The 15,526-nt window shown below is 41.9% G+C and overlaps 1 protein-coding gene across 7 annotated transcripts in view; it reads left to right on the forward strand.

Annotated features, from left to right (window-relative positions):
* The window catches only part of NTRK2 (neurotrophic receptor tyrosine kinase 2), a 182,840-nt gene that overhangs the window by 19,657 nt on the left and 147,657 nt on the right, over positions 1-15,526 (forward strand). For all 7 annotated transcript variants that reach the window (XM_083403383.1, XM_083403384.1, XM_083403379.1 and 4 more), the window contains exons 2-4: positions 3,608-3,682; positions 4,529-4,600; positions 11,533-11,601. In XM_083403383.1, the coding sequence (XP_083259509.1) occupies positions 3,608-3,682; positions 4,529-4,600; positions 11,533-11,601 (216 nt within the window). The remainder of the gene's footprint in view (positions 1-3,607; positions 3,683-4,528; positions 4,601-11,532; positions 11,602-15,526) is intronic.

Below are 15,526 nucleotides of genomic sequence, written 5' to 3' on the forward strand. Positions count from 1 at the left end.
AAATACCTTCCTCCTATTATATCTTGTCTCCATTGTTATTTTACTACAGCCATCGTGTCACCATTTAAATTTAAGTAGATCAAATTCTCTTATTCTGTATTCATTGCAGAATTCTCTATTTGTTTAGATGGCCTACATTGTCTTGTGGCTTTTTGTCTTTTCAAAAGGATGGCTCCCTAGCTAATAACATGTACTGTTATGCTTTGAATGTATTGGTTTTGAGCTCATCCTGTCTGTTCTACATAGCAATTCTCCATATCTCTGTTATCCGCAGGGTTTTCCAACATGCTCCTCCTTTCTACCCAAGATTGTTAATGAAAAGAGAATTAAAATAATAATTCCAAGATAAATCCATAAGCATGAGCTTCTGGTTCTGAGTAGAAAGTTTAAAATGATGTGTTGTCCATCTTACGGTTCCTATGTTAATATCTATTTGTAGAGAATTTACATCTAAGGTAAAGTGGGGTGCATTTCCTGGTCCACCCAGCAGAGGGCCACAGGCAAACACCCAAAGCAGTGATTGGTGTAAGCCTGTAAGCCTTCAAGCCATGGTTCTTTGTCCCATGCTGAATTTTATCTATCCAGTCTGCTCCCTGTTGGGAAAAGAGACAAAGAAACAGCATGGAGGATGGTACCTGACAATTCTTGGAGCATTTCCTGGAGAAGAGGAGGTTAAGGGGTGATATGATAGCCATGTTCAAATATAGAAAAGGATGTCACATAGAGGAGGGAGAAAGGTTGTTTTCTGCTGCTCCAGAGAAGCGGACACGGAGCAATGGATCCAAACTACAAGAAAGAAGATTCCACCTAAACATCAGGAAGAACTTCCTGACAGTAAGAGCTGTTTGACAGTGGAATTTGCTGCCAAGGAGTGTGGTGGAGTCTCCTTCTTTGGAGGTCTTTAAGCAGAGGCTTGACAACCATATGTCAGGAGTGCTCTGATGGTGTTTCCTGCTTGGCAGGGGGTTGGACTCGATGGCCCTTGTGGTCTCTTCCAACTCTATGATTCTATTCTATGATTTTCACCACAACAAGGGGGCACCAGAGGACACATTTTTCCAAGGTTTCCCTCAAACCTGGAGCTGCAAGAAGCAGCCTGTGGGGGAGGAGAGATCTCAAATGCCCCCCCCCAGCTGCAATTCTTGGTTTTAGCACTGCATAGTAGAGGATCCACAGCTTGTGTCACATTTTAGTGACTCAAGTGCAGGACCCAAGAGACCAGGCATTTGATTATATACTCAGGGCCGTCTTAAGCATATCTGGCCCCGTGGTGCTAAGATCCCTCTGGTGCCCCCCCCCCCGGCAACTCCAAAACAAGGGAGGGGGCAGTGGAAAATGTCCTCTGCCTCCCCCACTGCCCTGATCCCCAGCGTGGTGGCAGCGATCAAGCAGGAAGACGTGCTGGTGGGCATGCTCTCCTTCTCAGGGTGCCTGAGGAGGCAGCCCAGGAAGGCTGCGCCTTTTGCCAGGAAGCAGGTGGAGGACAACGACCGGGAGCAGGGCCATCTTTCACAGATGCAGAGGCTTGGGAGGGTAGCTGCACACCTGCCAGCCATATAGTTGGCGGGGCACAGCTGGCGGGCGTGCAGGGAAAGGGGAGGCTGCTGGCAAAGCCGCACAGCTCCCCCACTTGCTAGGGCGCACCTGAGAGACCGGCGTCCTGGCACAACAAACCACTAACACCAATGGGAAAGATGGCTCTGTATATACAGTGGGGCCTCGCAAGACGAAATTAATTCATTCCGCGAGTCTCTTCGTCTAGCGGTTTTTTCGTCTTGCGAAGCAACCCTATTAGAGGATTAGCGCTATTAACGTTTTAGCGGCTATTAGCGGCTATTAAAGGCTTAAGGGATTAGCGGATTAGCTGCTAAAAGGCTATTAGCGGTTTAGCGGCTTAGAAAAAGGGGGTGGGGAGCAAAAAAAAATCTCAAAACTCGCAAGACATTTTCGTCTTGCGAAGCAAGCCCATAGGGAAATTCGTCCTGCGAAGCGCATTGAAAAACGGAAAACCCTTTCGTCTAGCGGGTTTTCCGTCTTGCGAGGCATTCGTCTTGCGGGGCACCCCTGTACTAACAACATTGTGAAAGTAGATTATGAAAACTGAAAGGCTGGTTGTTAACCTGTGATATCAGCTTTAATGTATTTTCTTTTTTTAAAAAAAAAGCACGCATAAGGGGTTACATCCTTAGTTGAAAGACAATAATGGGAGGAGGAATGTGTAGATTCCCCTTATGTGTAGGGAGAGTGTACATAAGAAGGAGCCTGGTTTTTGTTTTTTAATGTAAACAAATAGAAGAAAGAAGGTTCTTTAGTAACAACCCTAATTTATCCTTTCACGAAACAACCTGATTTTGTAAACAGGTTTTGATCATTCAGCGTGAGATCCTTTGCCTAGCTTGAGGAGAGAATTGCTCTAAAGTGAACTGACGATCAGCAAGGGGTTTATCCTTATTATCTCTAGTGTTGTTTCATGAGTTTTGCACTGTCTCTTAATGAGCACTAAAGGTTTAGATGAGTTTGCCCGTGATGGCTCGCAGGGGGGAGATTGTGAATAAACCTCTCCCGTAATTTCTATTTTATTTTATATTTATTTTTCTGTTGCTTTCCTGTTCATCCCCTGCTGTGCTGTCACTGTGATATGATGCACATGATATTGGCGTACTATGTGATGAAAACCAATGTATTCCAACAGTGGCTGATGTTTAGACTTCTCAATAACCTTCAGTCTAAGCAGGGTTTGGGGTCATTATTAGGCATGAATGTGGAGGGAAGATGCACGGTCACTGGATGTGGTGGCAGATGTTTCCCCCTGAATCAAGGGCATGATGAAAACGTTAAATGTCCGGTCATTTTAAAATGGATCCAAACTAGCAGACAGTCAATAACTTGTATCAAATTTGTACAGATCAGTTTTTGTAATTTTACATTTTAATATTCCAGTCTAAACAATTTTTGCTGTAGTTTTGTCCCCACACTTTAAGGCTTGAGATTCCCTCAGTTACTTCCAGTGTTCCATTAAGGTTAAACTCAATTATTTCTCATCAGATCTCTGTTGCACACATTTAGCTCACAGTGTCAAATTATAATCCATGCTTGGTAACCAGGCATTCCGTGTTTGTGTTTTACTCAGGGTGTGATGTGATATACACACAGAGTTCATTAGGACTAAGATCATTAGACTTTGCTAGTTATCTATTCTGCTTTTTTGGAGAAAACAATCAACCTAGAAAGGAGTAAGTTAAATCCCTTGTGGTATAATGGATTGAGTGCCAGAACAGGACCTCTTGAAACCTTATGCTTGTATTCTTCTATCTTATGATGATCCTGCAAGCCTGTAGCCCTATTTGGGTGTTAGAAGTTCATGACATTACCAGTGTGTGAGGGAAGAACAGGGGTGTGCCAGTCTGCCCTGTCCCTGCTGCTGTATCTACTGAGGCCACCTCTGCCCCAGCTGCCAGGGTTCTAAATCATATAGGGAGCCTATACATGTGTAGCAGGCCCCCAACTCCAGACCTTCCCAACAAGACCTTCCCCACTTCAATAATGCATCAACAGCCTTCTTAACTTTCTTAACTGGCATCTCTCTCTCTCTCTCTCTCTTAAATAGTTACATTGCAAACCAACGGAAATTAGAAAGCATAAATGAAAGTGATGTCAGAAGCTACGTTGGATTAAGAAATTTGTGAGTATATCATTTTTCATGTTTATTATTATAAACCACGTGTCTCTGCCCATTGTTGCATATGCTCTTTAGGGGCTTGGGCAGAGCTCCTGCATATTTGGGCATCCCTGCTTATTTTAATGAAAAGAACAACTTTGCAAATGAAAAAGAATGTATGTCCTCTCCATTGCACTTTGAAGCTCTCACATGCACCGTGGATGGTTTAATAAGGGCAGTAGTGCTTAATAATCTTTAGAATCACAGTACTATGTGCCTTCCCCAAATGTGTGCCCTCCAGATATTTTGAACTACAGTGCCCATTATTTCTGAGCATTGGCCATGTGAGCCTGATGAAAGTTGTAGTCCAAAACATCTGGAAGGAACCAGGCTGGCCCTGGCTGCGTTAGACGTGCTGTGGTTACTGAACCAATATAAAAAACCAACTTCAGATATGAAATCAGCATGTCGAAATTAGGTTAGAACAACTCCAGGTGTCAATGCAACAAAAAAATTGTTTCCCAGTGTAATCATGAAATACCTTGAGCTATTAAGGTAAAAGATAAAAGACCCCTGGACAGTTAAGTCCAGTCAAAGGTGACCATGGGGTGTGGCACTCATCTCACTTCAGGCTGATGGACCTGGCATTTGCACACAGGCAACTTTCCAGGTCATGTGGCCAGCATGACTAAACCGCTTCTGGCACAATGGGACACCGTTTACCTTCCCGCCGCAGCGGTACCTATTTATCTACTTGCATTGGTATGCTTTCGAATTGCTAGGTTGGCAGAAGCTTGAACTGTTATGCAGCATTAAAAAAGGGTTAAAGATCACTTGACAATTCTAACTTGCATTTGTGTTTTTTGCCAGAACTGTGGTGAATTCAGGTTTGAAGTTTGTCTCAACCAAAGCTTTCCTGAAAAATCCCAGCCTGCATTACATGTAAGTAAAAACTCACTTAATGGTTCCAGAACATGCAAAGCTTTATCATACATCATTACCTTATTTGCAATCCATGTGAAGAAAATTAGAGGGATGCTATTTAAAAATAGCAAGCTGTGACCTGCCCCAAAGTATTGCAGTGTATCATTGGTGCTTCAAGGCTCCTGATCAGGGTTCACACCAACCTGGAACAAACATTTTTTGTGGCTTGCAGAGGCGTTCACGTGTCTGTTCACGTGTGTGTGTAGATTTCGGGAGAGGGAAAAGAAAACGACATATTTCTCATCCCCTCAAAGTCTTTCCTGGCTGTTCTAAATGACAGGTTTGGGGCTGATTGCCAGCCTTGTACCTATATCACTACGTAGCAAAGCGGGTGTGTCTGAAAAAAGAAAGGAAAAATATGCTATTTTCTTTTGCCTACTTCTTGAAACCTCTCTGCATTGTGAGAAGTGGAAAGTTTTTTAACCTTAATCCTGACCCTGACCCTAATCTGTCCTGTTATGGGTTCAAGAAGGCTAATCCATGGCTCTCCCCTTTACTTTACTATTTATCCTCTAACACCTTAGAAAGCATTGAGCATTGTTGAACCATTTTAGCACTACCTTAATTTCCCTTTTCATTAATGCACTACTTACATTTTTGTGCATGCAGAAAGCACTATATTGTTTGTGGTTGGCCCTGTTTTGCCACCATACTGATGACAGTGGATTGTTCAAGTTCAGTTTAGAAAGAATGATAAATGGAAAGCATCTAGATATATCTGGTTATATGTTGGAAGTGTGTTTTAAGTAAAGAAGTGGTTGCTGATTTTGCTTTTCATTCTGGATTGTTAACAGTTTGTGATAGGTATGATGACTAAAGAGCCACGGATTTCAAGCTTGGAATCTAAGGGAAGAAAAATATTAGATACCAATGACCTGCTAATTGCCACTTTGCAAATTCCATGTTTTATATTTACACATAAAAATATCATGTATTCCTGTGAGACACACAGCACCTGAGCTAGCATCAGAACGCTGATGGAGATAGCCATTTAAATGCATGTGCATATTTGTATATTGTCAAAAGCAGTATACTGCAGATATACAACATGTACACTTGGATGCACATTCTAATGTATCTGAAACAGCAAGTGATATGCCTGTGGATATTTACTGTTGTATATATGTTATACAACAACAATACTTTATTGTGGTCCAAAGACCCACAAAAAAATTTCAAAACAAGATACAGTTAAAACGACCAGACAGACAGATGAAAAAAACCAAGGCCAAATGATCTTTCTTTCTTATAACCTCTGAAAGAAATTTTGCCACGGCCAGTGTAATATCATTTGACCTATCTTCCAAAAGATATTTAATATGGAAGGCTTCAGATTTTCCCTGTGATCAGTTGATCCCTTGCTTGCTCATATTGCCCACAATGCAGTAGGATAAGCTTTATACAATCGACGTCCTGGGAACATAAACAAAGCCTATTCTGATAGGGGATGCCTCTCAGTCTGCCATTTAGAACTTCTGAGGGAAATACATTTAGTCTGGCTTTGGTAAATAAACACCGATAGGTAGGTACAGGCAAATTCCTAAGGTATGAGGATATATGAAAGTCGTACCCATATTGGATTCCAGCTGTGACCGGTCTACAAATTACATAAGATCCGGGATCGCAGGTCGCTATGTGAGATGTCCCAAAGCCTTTGCCTCAGGGATTCAAGGGCAGTGTCGTAACCCAGGGATGATGGCAGTCTAATCGAGGTGGCTTTTCTGGCTATAGTTTTCAGCCATGGGCTGACAAACTTCTCATTGATTAAATGTACTAATAATCCCTTCTCCAGGCCAAATACTGAGGTCTTGAGCCAGTATCTCAAGGCAGCCCACCATGCTTTGGTGGAGAGTGGGCATCACCTGTTTCCAGAAATAGAATTGAATTTGGGACACAGTTTGGTACCTGTAATAGGGACTGAAGAAACTTTGCCCGGAACCTGTCTAACTTAGGAAATGAACTGTACCAGACGTTTGAAGCATAGAGAATTTGGGAAACAGATTTTGCATTAAAAACCCTTTTGGCTGATGGAACATAATGGCCTCCCCTTGTAAAAAAGAATCAGAGTATAGCGAGTTTGCTTATCTCTGCCTTTTGATATGGTAGTTCCAGGACTTTGAGTGATGAAATAAGAACCCTAAATACCAGAAGCATTTGAATATATGTTATGCAGCTACATGTTCTGTTGAAAGATGCAGCTTCTTGAGTTTTGTCCATGAAACTTATTGCATAGGCCATATTGGGATATCATGCTAAACCACGATTGGCTTGTTTCAAACAAATCATGTTTAACATGAATGGCAGCTTGTTGCTTCAGATGACATGGTGAGCTGTTGGTTAAGCCAGGAGTGGGGAAGTTCAAGCCTAGGGGCCACATGTGGCTTCTGCACGCCCCTCTGTCAGGCCACACACCCTTCCCCCCAGTCCACATCAACCCTGCTTTACTTCCTTGAGAGTTTCTGCCTTGCTGAAATGTGTTCTTGAGCCTCTTTGTTCCTTGGGTGGAGTATATAGAGCAGGGGTAGGCAACCTAAGGCCCATGGGCCACAAGCAGCCAACAGGGGTTGTTTAACTGGCCCACCAGGCGCCCCCGAACCGAGCTGCCCGCCCAGCAATTCCCCTTGCATTGCTAAACCAGGCTGGTGCAGGGACTGTGCTGGAAATCGCATCTGCTGGAGTGAACCGGCCCAGGCAAAGTAAACCTGATTTAGAGGAATGTGTGTAGATCATAGCCCACTGTACCAAAGGTTTCATTTACAATGGATACTCTGCCCACTTTTGCTTTTGACCCTGTCCCTCACCGGGTTGTGGCCACCACAAAGTAGTGTGGCCCTCAGACTGAAAGAGGTTTCCCATCCTTGTGTTAAGCAAAAAGGGAAAAAAGGGGGGAGGAGCAAATGCTTTAGAAGTCCACGCTGGAGGAAGAGTGGGGAGGAGGCTTGCTGTGGCCTGTTCTAGTCAATTGGAATAATCATTTACAACAGCCTTCCTCAGCCTAGGTCCTTCAGGTGGTGTTGGACTACAGCTCCCATAATCTCAGACAATTAACCATTCGATCTGGGAATGATGGGAGGTGTGGACCAACAATGGCTGAGGAACCCAGGTTGGGCAAGACTGGTTTTGCGTGGCATTCAGACAGAGTCATTATTCATTTTCATATTAAGCTAAAAACAACCCAAAACAACCCCACCACCACCACTGTATATCCTTGAGTCTCATTAACATTGGTGGCAAAAATCCAAGTGATTTCATAGGGAGTAATGTTTGCTTTTTCTACTGAAGTTTAAATCATCAGAGTGACAGCATACATTTATGCACTTCGCTGTTTCTTGTCTTATAACAATTGGTGCATATCTAGGATTTGGAAACCATTTTTGTTTTTGTTTTTTTGGCAGACGTTTTAATGAAGATTGATATAACTGCATGAACTTTCCAACTAAGAAAACTATTTTGGCTTTAATTATGTCACAGGAGGAGCCTTTCAACTCCTTTTAAAATCCCTTTTTACAAATAAACTGATTCCCAACAGTATTTTATGTGAAAATACTAATGATAGCAGCGAGCACTTAAAGCAACTGCAGTAACGTCAGATGCTAAAGAATACATTTTGTCCCCTCCCCAGATGAAATTTGTATAGCCAAAATGCTTTCCTTTAGCTTGATTATTTGAAATCAGTAATAATGTAAACAAAGAAAAATAAACATTCCAGCAGATATTGCTTAAATGTAACTTACAGCATCATTGACTCAGTTCTGGCATTCTCACTGACTTTAAATTTCAAAACAAAAACACTTAACAAGCCATTGAACAGCACTGTTTTAGCAAAGCCACCTGTTTGTAAATTCAGCAGTCAAAATCATTAATGACTTGTTATCATGCTGTATGAACTGTGTATTTAAGTGCCCGAATAAGTATTGTACAGTATGTGCTCTTCAAAACTTTGGGGCATTGATGCTCAGTGCATGCAAGTATATGCTAGGGACATTGAAGGGATTCAGTTCATTCTGTATTTTAAAGTGAACCAACCAAATTCACATTTTCCAGATCATGAATTGCAAACACTGCTGTGAGGGAGAACATTTTCCCGTGATTTATTTTCTGTTTTGTATGTTCATTAGTAACAATGAATGGATGCTCCTTGCAACTAAATATTGGGCAAGTTTGGAAGTTTCAGAGTTTTGAGCTTTGTTTACTAAATATGAGTAAATATACAAAATTGGTTTACTTTGGGTTGTTCTGCTCTTTTCTAAATTTTGCAATAAATTATTTTAGCTCAGAAACATGCCAAATGTGTAAAAAAATGCATGTTCTACTGTAACCCCCCCCCCCAATGCATATGCTTAAAGTCCCTTTTAAAAGAATGCAATCAACTTTTCATTAATGTTACTCCAGCTGTGTAATAACTGACGTGCTATAGCCTGGCAGATTTCTCAGTTACATAAAATGGTGAAAAGTAGCACAAGTAGGAACAGTGTAAAATGAAGTCTTGCTTGACTCCCTTGCCGAAAGAATCAGGGCTTGCCTAGTACACTTATTAAAGCTGCACATTATAAGAAAGTAGGCAAACACCTAATTCACCCTCAACTATGGGTGAGGAACCCATGACCATCTGGTTGTTGATAGACCCCCAACTTCATTCAGCCCCAGTGCATGTGGCCAGTAGTCAAGAATGACGAGAGTTATAAACTAGTGTGATGTAGTGGTTAGAGTGTTGGACTAGGACCTGAGAGACCAGGGTTCGATTCCCCACTCGGCCATGAAGTTCATTGGGCCAGGCATAGCCTCTCAGCCTTAACCTACCTCATGGAGTTGTTGTGGGGATTAATTAAGAAAGAGGAGAACCATGTATAGCATGCTTAGCATGTAACACTGGGTGCAGCTCCTAGTTCATTGCAGTTCATTACAAGTAGAATCGAAAGCATCTGATCTTCACTCAGGCAGAAGGCAGAGAGAGGAATTGAGAGTACATGGTCCTGAGGCTCATAGCTATTGTACTACCAACCTTACTGTATGCTTGTGAAACATGGACCACTTACAAACGCCATCTGCAACTTCTCGAAAGATTCCATCAACGGTGTCTCCGAGAAATCTTACACATCACTTGGGAAGACAGGCGAACTAATATCAGTGTACTGGATGAAGCAAAGATCACCAGTGCTGAAGCAATGGTTCTTCAACATCAACTTCGTTGGACTGGTCATGTTGTGCAGATTTCTTATTATCATCTTCCAAAGCAGCTACTCTATTCCGAACTTAAAAATGGAAAGCGTAATGCTGGTGGTCAACAAAAGAGGTTTAAAGACTGTCTCAAGGCAAATCTTTAAAATGTGGTATAAACAGCTGGGAAACACTGGCCTGCAAGCGCTCCAATTGGAGAACAGCCTTTACCAAAGGTGTCATGAACTTTGAAGACATTCAAACTCAGAACACAAGGGAGAAACGTGCTAAGAGGAAGGCATGCTTGGCAAATCCACACTATGATCAACTCCCACCCGGGAACCAATGTCCTCACTGTGGAAGGACGTGTGGGTCCAAAATTGGCCTCCGCAGTCACTTACGGACTCATTGTTAAAACTGTGGAAGACAATCTTACTCTGCTATGAGTGATCACCAAAGAAGAAGAAGAAGAAGAAGAAGAAGAAGATACAAAAATATACCGTAGTTCAGCATTGTAAACCAGACCAATACAGTGGTACCTCGGGTTACAGATGCTTCAGGTTACAGACTCCGCTAACCCAGAAATAGTTCCTCAGGTTAAGAACTTTGCTTCAGGATGAGAACAGAAATTGCGCAGCGGCTAAAGTGGTACCTCAGGTTAAGAACAGTTTCAGGTTAAGAACGGACCTCCAGAACAAATTAAGTTCTTAACCCGAGGTACCACTGTATCTCCTTGGGACTATTCCAAGATTTTTTCTTCACTGCCCTAGGTGGATTTAATTCCCCCATCTTGTGTCCTAAGCAGCATTTTATTTTTTTTTTAATTTTTGATGACAGTGCCTTCCTTACTTCCTCTCTTTGGAGTGCTTCAGCTTCAGGTGCTGTGCAGTGTATCTTCATATCCCTTACGTCAGCCAGATGTGCACTCAACTGGGATGGAGGTTGTGGGGAAGCAAAACTGGCAATTCATGGCAGCTTCTACACTTGTTCCCAGCCCTAAAAAAAGGGTCCAGGTTTGCAGATAATTGTAGTCTGAATGGGAACATAGATGACAGGGACCACTACAGCATCTACTAAGCATCTCCCTTGCTCACTGGGAACATTTTATTTTATTTTATTTTTCCTCCTTTGTGTCTTCTTCAGTGAAGGTGTTTCCACCCCCACAGCACAGATGACCATGTGAACATAATCTAGAGCAAAATTGCCTCTGATCTTCAATCTAGTAGAAGGCATTAAAGCTCATTATAGTATGACGCCCTGAATGCTTAATTGACGTGAAAGGCCTAATGGCTGTATTTTGCCATTTTCCCTGTGATCTTTCATGCAGTTTCAAAGGGATATATAAAAAGCTTATGAAACTTCTTATTTGGCATGTGGTCAGGGTTTAGGTAAGTACAGTTTTCAATGAAGGATCAAAGAATACATGGTAAACATGTATATTGCTTATGAATAAGTTGAGCATGTAGTCAACATCTGAGAATGTCTTTGGAGTAAAACTTAATCCACATTTTTCCTCTACATGAATAGACCTGTTTAAAGGTGCACATCGTGATGAGTGTTTGTCTTTGTGTTGTGTCTCATCTTCAAGTTAAAGTACAGTCCATATCGTTTTATAGGCCAGCACCCAATACAAAAAACTGAAAGTTGGTAGCTTTACCAACTTACAATATATTGCAATATTTTTGTTTCAGATGGTTTTTTACTTTTAATAATGACATTCTGTTTCTTTACAGTAACTTATCTGGAAACAAGTTTTCAAGTTTGTCCAGAAAGTCTTTCCGCCACCTGAATTTGACTGATCTGTAAGTAATTGTTTTGTTTTGTTTCTTAAATGCTGAGGGTTGGTTGTTGTAGTAGTTGCCATTATCATCACCCATCCAGCCCAAGCCTACTTCACAGGGTTCTTGTGAGGATAAAATGGAGAGTGCTGAAAGCTTGTGTTCTGCCTTGAACTCCTTGAAGGGAAGGTGAGATATAAATGTAATAATAAATAAATAAATAAATAAATAAAAATAATTGTCCAGTTTTTAATGGACATAGAATATATCAAGGATATACTTGTGGGTTTAAGAAAAGGTAAATTTTACTTTGCACAGGCCTAAAGACATTTGTGTGCTCTGGTGAATCAGACGGGTTGGTCACTACCACATGTTTTGTCTCCATACTCCAAAAGCCATTACTGGGAATGTTTGGAGACTGTGGTGGTAAAGAATATGGGACGGATACATGTGATGAGCACAATACAGACAAACAACTCACTTCGTCCCATGGAGACAATTTAAAGAGGCTTCCATGCAATCACTGTATTGTGAAAAGGACTCTGTAATGGTTCTAGGGGTTGCTCGTGCGTAAATCGGCGCCACACCTGGGTGGGTTGCCTGAGTGAACCCTTTCTGTCTGGACAGCCACTCGCCTGTGGCTGTCTCAATCGCTGGCAGAATCTGTCAGTGGGCGTTTCTTGAACTTCTTCCAGCAAAGAAGTTCTTTGACGCCTAGTCGCCGCCTACTCTCCCTGCGCGGAAGCCTTCTGCACCGGGGTGAGGGTGTGGGCACCGGGGGACCCGTGCTCTCCCCGCTGGTCCCCGGCGAGGAGTCTTGGAGCCACCTCACTGATTCCCCCATCTGCCCCCCTCCTCCACTGGTGCTACACTGATTTCCTTCCCCAGAAGATGTGCTGCTTCTCTCCCTCCGGGGGCGCTCTCCGGAATCCCTCTGGAGCCCTCCCTCTCCTTCTGGCTCCGATGGCAGTTCCCTGACAGACTCCTAGACTAGAACTCTTTAACAGGGGCTCTTCTCTCTTCCCCCTCAAACCACAGAATCCACACTGCAGATCAATTTACTTTTGAAACACTAGAGAATTGCAGTGGTGGTAAACTGTGTACTATGGGAAGCCCTTGAGCAGGCCTAGCATCACATGACCCTTTGACCTGATGAGAATTACTGAACCCTTGGTGAAGCAGCAGACTTAATTGCTTCACCTAATTAAAGTTTTGGAGTTACTGGGGCAGTATCACAAAACTTGTAAAAGTGGATCAAGTGATGCTTGAGCTGTGCTTATGAAGAAGCAATCAGTAGGTAACAAACCATGGTCATGGGAATTCACATCCTGTCGCTCTAAAACGTTTCTGTGTGAATTGGACCTTTTGTTCTTTCGTCTTTGTCCTGCTCTTTTGGAACTTTCTTCACATCTTTATTGCACTTGTCTTTCTGGTGAAGTTGTACAGTAAAAGAAATTTTTGTTGTTTTATTCAATTGATAGAGAAGAAGTAAACTATGACTATCTGGAGGATTAAAAAACTAGATTTGTGTTTGATTTTATTTCCTGCTGCTTCTTAAACTTGTCTGAAGGCACATTATCTTACCTGGACTCACTGTGTTGAAACCAGTGTTGATTCTACTCAGAGGAAACCTATTGAAATTAAATGGACATGTGTAACTTAGGTTCATTCATTTCAGAGGGTCTGCTATGAGTAGAATTTAGATAGATTCAGCTCATTAGCTGTAATACCAGTAAATATATATTTTAAAATATTTGTCACATATTCCTTTTCAGGAAAGGCATATCATATACTGGTTTTAGAAGTTCCCAAGGAGATCCTAATCTTAGTTAGGTCCCATGTTATGTGCAGGTATGGATATTTGATAGACAAGGGAAAAGATACTATGGCCTTGGAAAACAATGTGATTACAGTTCAAGAAGCAGCATTAGTTTGCATATTTTTGTAATGTAGTAGTCATCAAGCAGCTGGATGAGAAAGATTATTGTATGAGGAAATAGAGTGACCATGTTTGGTTGATTATTTTTCGGTAAGCTGAGATATGAAGAAGCCTTCTGAATGTGTGAGCAACCCCTTTGCTCCATTGAGTATTTTCGCTAATCCAACCTCTATAGTAAAGATTGTACTATTCAGTTGAATGTGATACTTTTTTGTCAGCTCATATTAATGTACGTTGCTGGCATAAACAGCCTAAGGATGGCATTTTATAATTCTCCTTTTGATCTTTCATCTGGGTGCACATAGACTCTCAAAAGTTTAAAGAACTTGTTCTAGCACTGGCCAGGATTTAAGTGACTTCAGTTTTCAATTTGTGATTAAAAGAAGGCATGAGGAGCACCCACTTTGCTCATGGCTAAATTGAGCGTGTAATTGAGAGTATAAAAGTTGGCTTGATAGTGGAATCTGCCTCATATATCTGTAGGTGCCAGGTGGGGCATCCAGTTATAGAACTTGATTCTTCTGTGCAATGAAAGTGAGATGTGAAATTACTCTTACTGAGGAAAATAATCCAATCTCCTGTTCTGACTGTCCTTTGACTTCTCTGTAATCAAACAAACAGCTTGTTTTAGATACCATGGTAGACATGAGTTGAGAGAGGTTTTAAAAGGCCATAGCTTTACGTACATTTTAAGAGATTGAATTGGTTGATTATAAGGTATTTGGATGCTATAACAATAAGTCAGTCTAATAAAGTAGAGATTTGAGGGGAGATGGGAAGTTATTGGTATAACAAGGGTAGAGAACCTATTATAAAATGTAACAACAAATGGGTAGCAATAATCTGAAAGAAATATTACTGTGAAAAGAGAAGGAACAATGTACCACATTTGTTGTTTACTGAGCAAAGGGCAGGGAGCTGATCCATAGCTGTCAACGTTTCCCTTTTTTTTAAAGGGAAATTCCTTATTCTGAATAGGATTCCTTGCAAGAAAAGGGAAACATTGACAGCTGTGAGCTGATCATTAAGATTTAGGAGTTGGGCAAGTCTGGGTTGTGCTGCTAAAATGTGCTGCTATATTGAAGACAATGTTTCTGAATGGCCCACTAAATCTCCAAGGGGAGCTAGTTTATAATCTGACAAGCACAGCCTTGTAAACAAAGGTTACTAGCCTGCAATTTTTCTTTTACTAGCCTGTTGTGGCTGGCAGAGGAGGGTGAGAGAGCTCTGATTCTCCTGCAGTAGCATTTACATTTCTTTGCATGGACGATGTAGCTTCTCCCCTCTTGCAGCATGCTTGGTTTCTTTGTTGGGCACAGAGGAAGGCTGGAGTCTTCCATCACCCTTCTGCTGGCCTGTTTATGCGCCTGCATGCAATTCCATGTGTTTACCTAAATGGAACCAGCGGAATAGTGTTTAAAAGGCTAGGCCAGTATGCACAGTGGGGATTTAAAGACTTTAAAGTTATAAGAAATTCAGATAAAAGTTAAAATAAACATGAAGCCACGAATCAGCATAAAATAAGTATATTTGAAATATTTCATCTCTGTGTCCACCTGATTTCCTCCTGGGTATAAATTAAGTACTGTATTATGGAAGTGTGATTATTATTATTAAGCAGTTGCCAAGTCCTTCTTTTGGTGTCTCCTCCAATACAGTGGTACCTCGGGTTACAGACGCTTCAGGTTATGCGATTTCGGATTGCACACTGCGCCGAACCCGGAAGTATCAGAACAGGTTACTTCTGGGTTTTGGCTCTTGGGCATGCGCAGAAACGCTAAATCATGCTTTCTGCATACACAGAAGTGCCGAATGACGACCTGCAGATGCGGCGCTGCGGGTTGCAAACGCTGCGGGTTGCAAACGCTGCCTCCCGCACAGATCACGTTCACAACCCGAGGTTCCACTGTACTCCTGGATTAGACCTGGCAAAGCTTTAGTTTGGCAGCGTGCCAGCGTCATGACAGGAGTGTGTGAATGCTATCTTGAGGTTGTGGGAATTTGGCACCT

This window comes from Podarcis tiliguerta (genome assembly GCF_965153285.1).
Source record: "Podarcis tiliguerta genome assembly, chromosome: 11".
Lineage (NCBI taxonomy): Eukaryota > Metazoa > Chordata > Lepidosauria > Squamata > Lacertidae > Podarcis > Podarcis tiliguerta.